The 13851-nt window shown below is 47.1% G+C and overlaps 3 protein-coding genes and 1 long non-coding RNA gene across 7 annotated transcripts in view; 2 read left to right on the forward strand and 2 right to left on the reverse strand.

Annotated features, from left to right (window-relative positions):
• Window positions 1–1425, reverse strand: part of GUSB (glucuronidase beta) — a 16203-nt gene extending 14778 nt beyond the window's left edge. Inside the window, exon 1 of one of the 2 annotated variants that reach the window (XM_085240593.1) lies at window positions 1149–1385. In XM_085240593.1, coding sequence (XP_085096719.1) covers window positions 1149–1385 — 237 coding nt within the window. Of the gene's footprint in view, window positions 1–1148 lie in introns of both variants that reach the window. The other variant, XM_085240592.1, reaches the window with a different exon arrangement.
• Window positions 418–7417, forward strand: LOC146543022 (uncharacterized). 2 transcript variants are annotated; one of them, XR_014887513.1, is made up of 3 exons: window positions 418–1039; window positions 1619–3883; window positions 6702–7417. It is a non-coding gene; the product is annotated as an uncharacterized LOC146543022 (long non-coding RNA). The 2 variants fall into 2 exon arrangements; XR_014887514.1 differs by lacking the exon at window positions 418–1039 and adding an exon at window positions 1391–1509.
• LOC100546369 (argininosuccinate lyase) lies at window positions 2062–11160 on the reverse strand. Of its 2 annotated transcripts, XM_085240595.1 has the most exons (17): window positions 11016–11160; window positions 10872–10918; window positions 8969–9163; window positions 7896–7979; window positions 7525–7581; window positions 6899–6996; window positions 6471–6548; window positions 6079–6156; window positions 5596–5648; window positions 5106–5168; window positions 4794–4908; window positions 3992–4076; window positions 3808–3867; window positions 3450–3533; window positions 3123–3203; window positions 2805–2911; window positions 2062–2295 (listed from the first exon to the last, which is right to left on the reverse strand). In XM_085240595.1, the coding sequence occupies exons 2-17, from the start codon at window positions 10881–10883 to the stop codon at window positions 2145–2147; spliced, it is 1401 nt and encodes a 466-aa protein (XP_085096721.1). In that variant the 5' UTR covers window positions 10884–10918; window positions 11016–11160; the 3' UTR covers window positions 2062–2144. The 2 variants fall into 2 exon arrangements, with proteins under 2 accessions (XP_085096721.1, XP_010720194.2); XM_010721892.3 differs by lacking the exon at window positions 10872–10918 and having other exon boundaries at window positions 11016–11137.
• The window catches only part of CRCP (CGRP receptor component), a 47459-nt gene continuing 41144 nt past the window's right edge, over window positions 7537–13851 (forward strand). The window contains exons 1-3 of the mRNA XM_085240609.1: window positions 7537–7673; window positions 10118–10192; window positions 11415–11481. The gene's annotated coding sequence lies outside the window, so the exon portion shown is untranslated. The remainder of the gene's footprint in view (window positions 7674–10117; window positions 10193–11414; window positions 11482–13851) is intronic.

Here is a 13851-nt window from a genome sequence, read left to right on the forward strand (position 1 = left end):
GGTGGCTGCTCAGCCTGCGATGCCTCACAAAGCGCAGTTCCTCTTGAACAGCTCCAGCGGTTCAGTGCACAGTGCTGCAATGTCAGCTCACTGCCATGATGTTTTGTGCCAGGCCATAAGCCACAGCGTGACAGCAGCAGAAGCTGCAGATGTTTCAAGTCAGCACCCCTAAGGAAGCACTGTTTGTACCTCTTTACACAGGCTGAATAGCCTTTCTTGTTCCTTAAAAGCAATTGCCATAGAGGTAATTCACTTGGCTCGTTATTAATGTAAGGATTATAGGCAGGCAGTGTTGTAATGCATTTAACATCTCAGTAACCGGATGCTATGACACAACTGAGCCACTCATTTTTAGCACCTGCTGCACTCGTGATGTTGCAGCAGCGCACAGCTGGAGTGCTTCCCCTTTCCATGAAGAGTGGAACCAGGAAGGCCCTGGAACGAGCTCCATGTGCAGGGCTGACTCAGTGCTCACATGTAGGGAGCTGCAGAGAAACTCAATCCTTAGTAGACATCACAAAATGCTAACAGGGAAACAAGGACTCAGGGCGAAGCAGATTTTGTAGCACCTGGTGCTATGAAACCTTTGGCCAGGATGACCACAGCGTGCATCTCCTTGAAGGAGATTCCCAGTGTGTGAATGCTGAGTGCACTTGTCAGCCCCCACTGGAAGCACTGCTCGGGATCCCTTTCCTCTGGCTCTTTTCTGCCCAGAGCTCTCCTCTCCTCTCAGCATTAGGCTAAAAACCAGCCAGAATGATGCTAAAAGGGGAAGGATGGAGCTTTCAGCTCAGGATATGCATAATCACCGCACAGAGAGGGAGCCGAGGTTCGCTTAACAGCAGATCGAAGTTACACTGTAACCTGCTTATCTGCACTCAGTCTCTTAGGAAGGGGCAGCTATCAGCGTGCGCAGGATGGCACGTCGCAGCCTCGAAGGCAGGAGCGGAGCTCCGAGCAGCGCCGGATAGCCCCAGCAGCACGCGGAACGCCTCCCCAGCGCCTTCGGACAGGACGTTCCGTGCAGCCCCGATGCGAGGTGAGCATCTGAGCAGAGGGGAAGCGGAACAGTTCTCTGCCCCTGGGAAAAGAGCCCAGCAGCAGCCGCCGTCCCGGAGGAGCCGCCCGCCCGCCCAGCCCCGCGCTACCTGCCGGAGCGGCTGCCGGTACCAGCGCTGCTCGAAGCCGGCGTCCCGGCCCGGCGAGAAGTCGGCGCGGAAGCTCCAGATTCCTCCGAGCTCCTTCAGCTCTCGGGAGGGGCTCTCGCGGGGGTACAGCATGCCGCCCCTCACGGCCGCCGCCCGGCCGACCGCCGCCGCCAGCAGCAGCACCAGCAGCTGCAGGCGGCATCGCCCCACCGCGCGGCACGGCGCCGCCGCCGCCATCTTGGTTGTGGGCAGCGCCGGCCGGGGGGGCGTGGCTGCCGCTATCGGGCCGGGAGAGGGGGTGGGGGGCGGTGCTGCTGCGCCCGGCCGGGGATGGGAAGGTCGGCGGTGGCGGTCGAATGAGGTGGTGTTGCTGGAGTCCTGAGATGTTTTATTCCTTTATTTATTTACTTACTTATACATTTATTTAATAGTTCTTGTTTTTTTTTTTTTTTTTTTTTTCTCTCCCGTAGACAACTGTGGAAGCAGGCGGCCCGGCAGCCTTTGGCGAGCATCACATAAGGCAGCTGGGAGCCCGGATCAGCTGACGGCAGCTCAGCTACGAGCAGGAAGGTGCTTGCTGTGTTAGGAAGTCACGTTTGGGCTGACCTATGAACCGTGGTAACGTTTTCCTATTCAAAATGCATCCCTCAGAGCTTAATTGGAAATAAAATAGGATGGAAAGTTATCAGAGAGGTCAGGGAGGAAGGAAATGCCATCTGATGGATTTTAGTTTCACAGGACAATTTTGGGGTGCAGATAATGAGCAACCTCTAGAGTGTGCTGCCCATAAAAACTCTCCTGGCAGGGAGGAGATAGCTCCAGTCCTTTCACACCAGTGAACTGCATTCCTCAAGCCCCAGAAGGGCTAAGGAAGCCCAGCTCAATCTTGCCTCCTAAAAGTATAAGACAGAAGTTTAAGTGAACACCACAGTGTTTATTAACACTGGATTAGTGTGATAAGCACAACGCTGCAGCCACGGGATATGTCCCCACACTCTAAGCTTGCTCCTTCTGCTTCTTCAGCAGCTCCCTCAGCTGCTCGATCTGGGCAGTCACGCTGCTCTTGGCAGTACCGCCCACGGCAGTGTACTGCTCCACGCTGTTGACGATGTTGAAGACCTGGGAGACATCACTGGCAAACAGGGGGCTGGAGAGGCAAAGAGAACAGGTATCAGTGGGGAATGATGGGCACTGCTTGATGGTTTACATTCTCATTGCCTGTGGAGAAAATAAGGAAGCAGAGGCTGAGCCTTTTACTAAGGGGAAACGCATCATGAAGCTCTGCTTCTGCACTTCTAGTGCCTGACAGGAGCAGTTCCTGCCATACCAAAGACACAGCTGCGAGGGCAGAGGGAGGAAGGAAGTTTGAAGCCAAACTCCTCTACAGTGCTGGTGCCTCCAGGTCAAGGCATGAATTTCTCCATACCCTCCCAGTACCTGTGGCCCATGCCCTGCATATGTTCAGTGGTAGTGATATTATGCTCCTTCAACTGATACAGGTTTGGCAGTAGCAGCAGTGATATTTAGGCCATGACAATTTTGGGGTGCAGTCAGGACTGGATTGTTCATGGAAGGGCACCATAAATAAGCCTGTACTAAGCCAGACTGACACCTGCCTTTTGAGGGGATTTATGGCAAAGTAACAGTGATACAAACCTGATACTCTTCAGGTCCTCTAGTGTGAGTTTATTGATAGCGATGCCTTTAGTCTCAGCAAGGTGGACGGCCTTCCCAGAAGCAGTGTGAGCTTGTCTGAATGGCATCTAGAAAGAGAAGATGATAGTCTAGTGCAGACTCAGTCAAGAATGGATGTTCTCTCATTTTGATTGGTTTGTTTTTCCTTATAACAATGAAATCTAAACGTGCAGTTGTTGACCCACACTGACCATCACCTGGGAACGGAACAGAAGGCCTCACTGAGCAGTACTCCGCATCCAAAGAAGTCAGAGCTCCAAGCCTTCCTCTGATACTTACTCCTTTACGAACCAAGTAGAGAGCCAGATCAGTAGACAGCAACTCAGGGGTCAGAGCCTTCTCCATGTTCTCCTTGTTGATCTGCAGAGAGAGATATTACTGTCAGCTGTTCTTTGGGGAAACAATAGTGGTCTCAAAGAATGGACTTCATCAAGGAGGGACCAGGCTCTCCAAGGAACTTCTACTCAAGTGTACCTGAGCAGCCTGTGGTGGGAGCCTTAGCAAGCAGTAGAAGTGAGCAAGTCTTCATGTTAGGACCAGACTAGAGCTCTTACACACAGAACATGTCCTCCAACCACATCCAGTACTGAGAAGCTAAAGCCTTACCTGGAGGGTAGAAATCACTCCGGTGGCAACCTGGAGCACAGCAGTCAGAGTGTCCACAACATCAAAAACAGCTTCCTTGTCCTCCTGTACGAGAGCATGGATGGAAATTACTGTTAGATTAATTGATGCAGTGAAAAAGCCCACCAACATGAGCAGCCTGGCCAGCAGAGCAGGAATGACATCATAGAGTCTTGGGCTGGGTGTGATTTACAGCATACAGTACCACAGCCCCATTTTTTTTTATAATTTGCACACAAGTAGTACCTAGACAGGGAAATAAAGTGCAAGAGGCTTCTATTGACCAAGAGACAACTGTGTCTCTTCAGAGAACTGGAGCGAAAACTAATTTCTGCTTTACCTGCAGATCCTTGTTGTAGGTGCTTGGAAGTCCTTTGAGAACCATGAGAACAGCAGCCAACTGCAGAGAGAAACAGGTATGGCAACTGGTTAGTTAATTTTTACACAGAGGCATGAAGAAGGAAGCTGATTTAGCCCCAATATGAGCAGTTTCCCTGCCCCTCTTCTTTCTTTAACAAGCTCACCCGTCCAAACACACGACCAGCTTTGCTGCGGATCAGTTCCAGGCTATCAGGGTTCTTCTTCTGAGGCATCAGGCTGCTGCCAGTGCTGGAAGAAAAGTGTTGGGAGTGTAATAGTGAGCAAGACCCCAGTCTGTGCAGATGCAGACTAAGACATGCAGCACGCTGGCCCAGCCCTGCAGAAGTGATCTGTAGCCTCCCTTAACCGGACACCTGTCTCAGTGTAGGAAAGCAGTGAAGTGAGTGCAGAGTTTCTCATGTTTCCCAAAGCAGAGTCTTTGGTTTTGCAGTCCTGTCTGGAGCTACCACCCAGTGCTGTCTCTCAGGGGAGACAAAAGAGAGGCTTCTCTTCAAGGCCCAGTTGCACAGAAGGCATGAGCAGCCAGGACTGGTTTTTCTGTGCCCTCAGAGAGGCAGGGCAGTGGCTGTGCTGCATTGAGAGACAGGAAGTCTGTTAGTATTGCAAACCCGGGCTGTTCTGGGAAGGGCTTTGGCAGGAATCCCCAGCAGAGAAGGAAGTTTTCTGTGCCTGTTCTCTTACAGCATATTGCTGCCAGCAGTAGCTGGGGAGGAGTGATCAGTGAATGGAGATGTGGTTCAGTTGCCAGAATTAGAGTCACTGATCCTTAATGAGGAATTTTCGCCCTAAGGCTGCCTTTCTCTCAGGCTTTTTATCCTCTGGAGTGTTGATTTATGTGTCAGTCTTGTGCAGCAGGGACATCCACTTCCTCATTCTCTCAGGAAGGGATAATAGAAGAGGAAAGACTGAGGGAAGTGGCTGTTTGCCCAATGACCAGGCACCTACCTGTAGGCATCAGAGAGGGTCACAAAGCCAAATTCAGTGGTGCTGAAGATGATGAGATCTTCAGCCAGCTTGCTAAGGTGGATCATCAGCAGGGTGGCAACAGAGAGTAATTCCACTGCAGAAAAGGCAGAAAAACAGGAGGTGAAAAGGGCATTTGTTTGTGTTTAACAAACCAGGGAGCCCTGACTGGTGCTTAGACATGTGCAAAGATTTTCTGTTTGGTTACTTCCCTTGTTAAATGATGTTAACTGGGAAGGTGTCCAGTGTCTGCTTCTAACATGGGAGAAGGAGGAATGGTGGAGTTGTACTTACCCACAAAGTCTCTCTCACTGATGGCATCCATGCTGTTCAGGCTGATGCATGCAAAGTCCAGTTCTGTAAGGGAAGTGGTGGACAGGAGAGATCATGTTTAGCCTAACTTGAAGTCTGCAGCTTGCCCCAGCAGGTGTCTGTGAGACCTTTAGTAGTCCAAGGAACACAAATAAGTTGTGTTGAGGCATTGTTATTGTCCCTGCTGGCCAGTGTGTAGCAGAAGTAGTTCAATTTAATTTATTATCCCACCATACAGGCACGTGCTTTCTTAATTTGGTAACGTCTTATTCCTTACCAATTCCTTGGGAGCTGCTTGCAACCTGTGTCCCTGGTCATCAGATAATATTCTATTTTTGTATTTATTATCCTCCCTCCCCATGTTAAGGTGCTGCAATGTATCTCAAAATAGCATTACGACCATGTGTCAGTGTTTCTCTAATTCCCAGATACTATAATCAGACCCGTGCTGCTCACTCAGGGAGACATTTACCACTACGCAGAAGCTCTCTATCAATTTCCAGTGGGTTTCCAGCCAGAGCACCGCTGCCAGGGAAAAAGGAAACGGAAGTCATGCATGATATCTTGCACAGTGCAACAAAAACTGATCTCTAGCAATGAGGGATGACACCTCTTTCTCTCTTCAAAAGAATCTGGCATCAAATTGCTCCTTGTGGCATGGTCTGAGGCTCAGCAAACTGAACTCTAGACTAAACCAGGAGTTCTCTTCCAAAGAAAAAGATTTGCATGATGAAAGCCTTGTACTTCTTGATTTCAAAGAGAAGGGAGAAGAGCATCTGTTTGGTGGGAATGTCAGTCATAGCACTTTTCCTTGGTGCATGAAGCAAGGCTTGAGATCTTGAAACTCTGCAGTGCGTGTAGCATACAAACACCAGTGGTTCAGAGGATGTAATGGTCTGCCTCTTGGTCATTTAATAAAGCAATGCCCAGGGATTACACAGAAAGTACACATTACCTTCCCAGAGGCAAGACGTTCATCCTTTTCTTCACCTCACCCAGGCGCTCAGAATCACGAATCAGTGCAACAGCGTGGCTAGGAGGGGACGTGAGAGAAAGCAGATGAAGCTAAAAAATGTTGCATGAGCCAAGAAGAAATGGCCATAATGGCCAAAGGATGGGGCATGCTGAGAGGTAGTCTCCACCACACAGTCAGTGTTTAGGTCCTTGGTTGTTAAGAGCCAAGTAGCACTGGACTGAGGAGTGCTGGTGGCAGCTTTCAGGGTTAGCTCTGCTGTGTCTCCCCCAGCTGCCCCATCAGAGAATGATGCACTGCTAGGCTCCATCTGTGCAGGGCCCCAAGAATGGAGAAAGGTTCCCTTCCTAGAGCCCAGTGTGAAAGGTGGTTACCTGAGCAGGAACTGGCTCCATCTGATGGGCAGAGCTTTCTGCAGGTGGGTGTAACCAGGCATGATAACATCAATTTCTCTGCATGTGAAAAGAGAGGAAGGGGTGAGCAGCAACTGTTTGCATAGAGAGCAGGGGCAGGTAAACGCTCAGGTTTTGTGGCAAGGTCACGAGAACATATTTAGCCTGTGTTGTGCTATGCCTTCTTTTTCTTATATCTCCATAATACATTAGAGGAAGAGGAATGTCTCCCTGAAGCAGGCTGTGAAGAAAGAGGGCCCGTTGTCTTTCCCTGGGCTATCGCATACTGTCTCACTTCAACATCCTCTGCAGAAGACCTTGCTGCTGCCCTGATTGTATCAGTCAAAGAGCAAGCCTAGAAGTCTCCTGTCCCAGAAGCATTGAGACCATGGATATGGGAAAGGACTTACGTAGCAGCACGCTCCACCAGAGTATTGATGAGCTGCAGCAAGTGAGTGGAGATGACAGAGATGGAACTCTTCAGGAGCAGCTTCAGGTCAGTCACAACCTGAACAAGATTGGCCACAATGAGATAAAGGAGAATGTGACATGCTTAGTGACCAAATACAGTTCAGCTGAAAGGCAAGGCAGGGCTACCAACTCTTCATTCTATGTGATGTGAAGGGACATTTTAGCAGATATGCCCCATGTCTCTGATTCACGAAACTTGCTGTATATTGCTTTCCAAAGCTCATTCTTTTCAGTGGACTTCTCAGGTATAGGCAACTTGGGATGGAATATCCTCCACTATTCTCCAAATATCTCCCACAATGTTCCCCAAAGTGTGTCATTAGCAAAAGGCTGATCCCAAAAGATGCATGGCACTCAGCCAGTAAAGTAATGGATTCTGTGGGCTTTCCAAGGGCAGCAATCCTACAGAAACCACTTCCCTTTGATGATGAATCACTGCAGCATCACTAGCTTAAAGCCAAAGGAAGCACAAGCTGGAGAGTGTCATTGCATGCAAGAAAGAAGCTTGGTAAGGACCTGAGGTGTGGAAGTAATATAGGAGGAGAAAAACAAGTTCTATACATACCTGATCATTCCTGCTTCTTCCAGTGTGCAGCTTTCCAGCTATATCCCCAATCAGCTCCTGAGGACAAGAGAATAACTTCTGTCAGTGTCTCTGTATTCTAAGCAAAGGAATTCCTGCAAGAGCAGACCTCCTCCTAGCTCTAGGATCCTGTAAGTAGCTATGGGTTCTCTTCTGGGGAAGGGGAAGTTTGGATTCTAGGCTTTTACAGCCTCTTTCACAAAAGAGGTATTGGATACTGTTGGCTGTGCCCCTAGTATGTCAGTATCACAGGGTGTTGAGGAATTTTACCATGTTGGGGACAGATGCACACGTGCTTAATGTCAGCAGTCCTACATAGGGAGGGAGACAACAACAAGTTAAAGGACCCAAACCTTCAGTCTGCGTTCGTTGGCAGTGTGAATATCCTCATCACTTTGTTTCACCACAAAGACTCCCTTAGACCATTCCTCAGAGATCTATAAATGTCAGCAGAAACACAAGTCAGCTCATATTGTTTCCCTGAGTGGGGGACTTGTAAGTTGTCCCCAGGAAATACCAACTTCTGCCACCCAATTGGAAATGAAAGCATTCTCACAGCAGCTCCAGCATTCCTGTTCTTTCAGGCCAAGGCTGGCTGCCTGCTCTATCCCTATATTCTGTATTGCACTTGGGGGAGATTCATCTTTTGATCCTTGCTGATCCTGCAATCCTGGCTGTAGCAGGACTTAAGCATCATAGTGAGAAAGTGAGCTGAAGTGGCAGTGATTGCTTTAGCGTTGTCCATAAAGATTTTCCTATACAAACATTGTATAGAGTGCCCATTGTCCATGGTAGGTGAGCAACAACAATGAATATTTCAAAAAAAGTGCTTAGTGGCTGACTCTTCTTCACCCCTATACGATACTGTGCATTGCCTTCTACTAACTCAGGCAGCCAGACACAAAGGGATCCCAAGTGCCATTAGAAAAAGAATATTCCTAATTCACACTGAAACAATTCCTCAGGAATGTTCAGTCTGATGAGGATGGGAGGGCAGGTCATGCTGAGCACACCTCACCGAGGCACCAGGTTTCCATAGTGAGCATTCACACTGTGCTCACTGGGGCTTCAGGTTCTCCTTTCTGGCTTGTCAACTGGTTCATATCCTACTGCCTGGCTTTGGTACCTTTAGCTAGATGGAATCTGTCAATCAGTCTGCTGTCCAGGTCTGCTAGAGTACCAAGAATACAGAGTGCAAAATGTACGGGCCTCTCCAGTTCTCCCTGGTTTAGGACTGCACTCCCTTTTGGGAAAGCACTTTCACACGTAATTAGAACTAAGCAATAGGACATGAGGAGAGAGAAAGATGCTTTTTAGTGCATCAACTCAGGGATGTTTTCAGATAAGAAGCTATTCATCATAGTAGTAATGTAGGGATTGTATGTAGGCCTGAGCATGCTTTACAGTTTATGAAGGAAATAAATACCTTTTCCAGGCCACTCAGGATCTTCTCCAGCTCTGTCTTAGTTAGGATGCCAGCCTTCTCCAAGGCTTTGGCATAAGCAATGCTCCCCTGGATATCAACTTCAGACAGTCTCTGATCACAGGCAATGGAAGAGTTGAGCTTCTCCATGATGGGATCTGTGCTTCCGCTGAATCTTCCCCCCCAAAGTTTATCTCCCTGAGAGAGAGGAAGAGGCAAATTAAAGAGGCCTAATAACTTCATTTATAGTTTTAAGAACTATGTAATTTCCACTGAGAACTTTATGCAGTATAGAGGCCAAGCTCAGGTATATTCTTTCAGTGCAGTACTTTGTTGTTGTTGTCTAATAGAGACAGATTTTTCTTTGTTTGGCAAATAGCTATGGGCCAGCATAAGCCACATATCAAGTGACTGAAGTTACTGTTTAGGCACGTCCAGAGTCCAGGATGTGGTTGCAAGCTTTGCCATAAAATTAGCATCAAATCAGCTAAGGTGCAGACTCTAGAACTCTGGGTACCTTTCAGCATCAGGAATGTCCAGAAAAATAAGTCAGAACACAAAGAAGATTTTAAAATATGTAAGAAGAAAACTTGTTTTTCTACTCAAACCAGACTGATTTTCTAATCTTACACTCTTGAACACGTCATCTACCTAATTACTTCACTGTGTGACCAAAGACAGGTACGTAATTCCTGCCACACATCATGACACTATGCATGTAAACCTTTTGCATCAGTGATTTAGCAACTGAGTGGATTCACTAAGAGCCTTGTGTGACACTTTGCTTACCTGGGTAGGATGCCTCCTGAAGCCCTAGCTCTGGCAAACTTGAGTGGAAATAGATAAGAATGTTACTTGTGCACAAAGCTTACAACTAATCCAAGATTTCAAAAGCATCTCTCCAGGAGGCACAAAGAATAAATTGGAGAATATTTAAAGGAAGGGTCTAAATATATTTGCCATTGCAGATTGCAAAATAATCACTAATCTGTATGATTTTTTAAGTACCCCTGTCAGTCTTTTCTCATGCTGTATGTTGTAACTACCATGGACAGCAAAAAGTTGGCCAAGACATTTGCAAACTAATCTGTGCTGGGGTTTTAACAGTCAGACAAAATACTGTTGAGCAACCCTGAAAACTTTTTTCCCTAGTGACTGTCTCCACATCTCTGCCAATCCCCACTGAAACAACATGTCTGAGAGGACAGCAACAGAAAGCCTGTAGAGGTAAGTGTTGCACATAGATCTTTTCACATCTTTACAGCAGCTCTGTCAGACAGCTGAAGGGAGGTAAAAAGAAAAATCAGAATCTGAAAGGAAAAGTTAGAGGTCCTCGGTGGATCCAGTGCCCATGGAACTATGGCATAGGGATGTAAAATCAAAAGCCAGTACCAGATGCTAAATGCTTGAATGAGGAACTGCTCTGTCTTAGGCATATCTTCTGTGCTATGGGGCTCCACAGAAGTAAGAGGTGGGTCAGCAGAAACTGCAACAGATACAGATGCAGTCAGGAAAGCAAAACAGAAGGATTAACTTTAGCTAGCTACTGGACTCTGGTCAGGCTAGCACAGTCTGACAGCTGATGGACACTCGTCTGTAACCAGCAGCTGAGGAAGCCAGGGCTGCAGCAGCCACTCTGAAGGCAGAAGGCATGAGTTGCTAAGACAATTAGTCACTAGGCGCAGAAACTGAAAATGAAGCTTTTGTATACAGAAGTAATTACACAAGCTTTTGTAAAGTATCTGCCTAAGCACAAGCTGGCCTGAGTGAAGTGCACCAGTGTATGAAATTAGTCTCTCCGAGGTAAGGGGAGGAACCTGAAGGAAATAGCAGGCTGCAGAGACTTAGACAAAGTTGAGCTTGCATTTGTCAGAGCACCGGTAGGAAAAGCAAAGTTTGCCCTCACCTCAGATGCCATTTCAGACGTTTGCTCGTGTGCACTTCCAGTGCAACCTGTGGAACGGAATGAAACAGCTCAGCTCAGCTCTGGCCCTTCCCTGGCACCTCAACCCAGCAGTACGGCCCCACCGAGCCCCCCAACCCCACTCACCGTCTCAGCAGCTCAGCCCGGCCGGTCGTTCCGTGCTTCTCGCCCTTCTTCCTCGCTTTTACACGCCTCGGAGCCTTGCTGGCTGCTCGTCCCGCCCCGGCAGGGCGGGGTGTCCCTGCGACCGGCCCCGGTCTGCTTCCCCCTCCCTTGTAGCATCCCGCAGAACTGGCTTGTTTCTGCTTGGCCTTTGGAAGTGTGCTGCTACCACATATTTTTTCTATCTGCACAATGCCAGAAGTATTTGAGGGAGTACAGGAAGTGCATCCCAATTTTCTCATCTCCTTTGGGTTTTTCTTGCCTCTCACCATCACTTGGTGTCATCAGATGGTTGTCACAAGGCTGTAGGGTGATTCAGGTAGGAAGAAATGTAATCTAGCCATCTTTTCTATCTTTTCTCAGTTCTGCTACTCGTCCCCTTTCTGAGTTGAAGGTGAAGCCTGAGGCCCAGTGGGATTGCATGATTAAGGTATGTTGGTTTCTGTAGCAAAGAGGACTCAGGCAATGACAAGTTTAGCATCAGGCTTGTCTGCCTCTGGCTACCCAGCCTGAATGAGCAGATATATTTTGTCGCCGGGTTTCCAGAGCACTGCCTTCAGTATCAGCCCAGAGTTCACATTCTGTCTGGATGCAAGAGCATCTCTTAATTTGCTGCATCTCAAACATTTCCCCCTGTGATGTTTTTTTTGTGGTGTGATGACTTTTTCCTTTAAGACTAGCAGGCCTGCAAACACATACAGCATCACACTGTCTACACTGGGAAAAGCTGTTTTTTCACCAGTTTCCTTCCTCTTCTGAAGCCCTCCGAGGTTGATGCTGCTCTTGTCTTGTTGGTCTTTCTTGAGTGTCTTTGTCCTTATTCTAGGTTTTGACTGAAGGCTGTTGGGAAGCTGTCAAAACAGTAAGCATACCATGTTTGCATCCAGAATGGATTATATACAGGGAGAGGCTTTACCTCCTGGTGTTTGTGATACAGGCTCAATATTGGTTATATGGAACATGCATAATGTATACAGAGGATGTACCTCTACTCTTAAGGCATTGCAGAGAAGTTGCCCGAAGTCCACAAGGGTTGGAGGAGGATGCTCAATACACTGCAGTCAGGAGGGTTAGAGTACATCCAGCTACTCCTGACACCTCTCCCTGAGACACCTCTTTTTGACCCACAGGGCTAGAGAAGGGAAGATGGGATCTCTATGGCATTTCCTGAGTTTCCCAGTGTCTACTTTGTAATTTGAGTTTTTACACCATTAAGCATCCTATATATGTACAATCCACATTGTTTGTGTAATTTGGTTTCTAAATATTACCTGTATATAAACAGCTACATGGTTAAATATAACAGTGAAAGCTCCAATTTCAGTTCTACTTCTAGACCTCTGTGTAATTTTTTCCACTTCTCTGTACTTGCATCTCTCTGTAACATGAGGCATAGAGATGATTGAGGAATCACAATGAAGTTGGTTTGTGTTGCTGCTGGTGAAGGTTAGATGGATACATTTGGGTATTGCTGTCTCATATTCATCTCTGGTGCCTGCAGGGGCCGTTGCTGTCATGAAAATCCATCTAGTCTCACTACTCTTCTGTGACAGCAGAGAAGTGTTAGTAGCTCTGCTTTTCTAGATGAGAACTAGAGGGCAGAATGACCATGCATAGTAATGTGTTCAGGAGACAAAATATTCAGTGGGACTTTTCCAGAGCATGAAAGCAGGCTAGAGATATTTTCCTTGAGGAGACTAAGAGAATATTTCTTTACTTTGTGTAATGTTTAAGAGCCTCTGTAGGCTTTTTATCTGGTTGGATGTGAGATCAGAGTTACCGAACCATCTGCTGAGTCTCTCAGTAGTTCATTAAAAGTCTACATATCAGAATGTCTATCTAAATTGATGGTTATTGAATTCTTGGCTTAAATGACTTCCTGTCTGTGACAGAGCAGAGATGTAAGCCCAAGTCCCTCCCAAGTACTGTCCAAGACACTGATCCTTCTGTTTGTGCAGAACTTAAGATGAGAGGCAGGGCTTTAAGCACTCCGATCACAATGTGTCATAGTAGAGTGATAGTGAAAGTGTGAAGGTGTTCTGTAATGTCTGTGGAGCTTCAGAGACCTTCAGAGTCTCCTCCCAGTCAACGCTACTCCATAATTTTAAGAAAATGGTGGATGGGTGGGAAGTAGCAGTGACTATGAACTACTCTTCTACATAAGAGACTGAGATGTGATAATCTGCTAAAACCTTTGTTTTGCTTTCAATTTGTCAGGGCCCCATGTCATTTGGTACCAGCTATAAGGAGTAATGCTGGGCACTTGCTGCTAGGAGCAAGAGGAAATCTGTTTGGCTGAGACCTCTTAAGGTACTGAGCAGGGCTAGCAGATGCAAACAAGGAAAAAGAGGGGAGTGGCATGAATTGAAAAAGATTATGGGAGAGAAGAAAAGAAATATGAGGAAATGGAGAGAGAACTTTTGCTCTGACTCTTAGTGTTGGGTATTGGTGTCACCTCTCCCTCTATTGCTCCTTTCCCCTCAGTTAAGTAAGCAGAAGTGATTTCCCTTCCACAGCTAACCTATCTAGAGACTGAGGCACAAGCTCTGTTTCTATTTTGGAACATAAAGTAACAGAGCAAATACAAAGGTGATTTATGGAGCAGTAATTTAAATGTGGTGTTCTTTACATGGCAGCAGAATAAATCATGTTTAAGGCTAAGAGTAAGGGGAGACTGAGGGTGATAGGAAGCATTGAAGAAAGGGAAGTTTGTGTTGCTGGTGCTTGTATGTATTTGAAGAACTAATGCTGTAAAGGTAGATTGTAAGCACTTATTGTCTTCTGTAGTACATCATTAATG

Source organism: Meleagris gallopavo, chromosome 21 (genome assembly GCF_905368555.1).
Source record: "Meleagris gallopavo chromosome 21, MGAL_WU_HG_1.1, whole genome shotgun sequence".
Classification (NCBI taxonomy): Eukaryota; Metazoa; Chordata; class Aves; order Galliformes; family Phasianidae; genus Meleagris; species Meleagris gallopavo.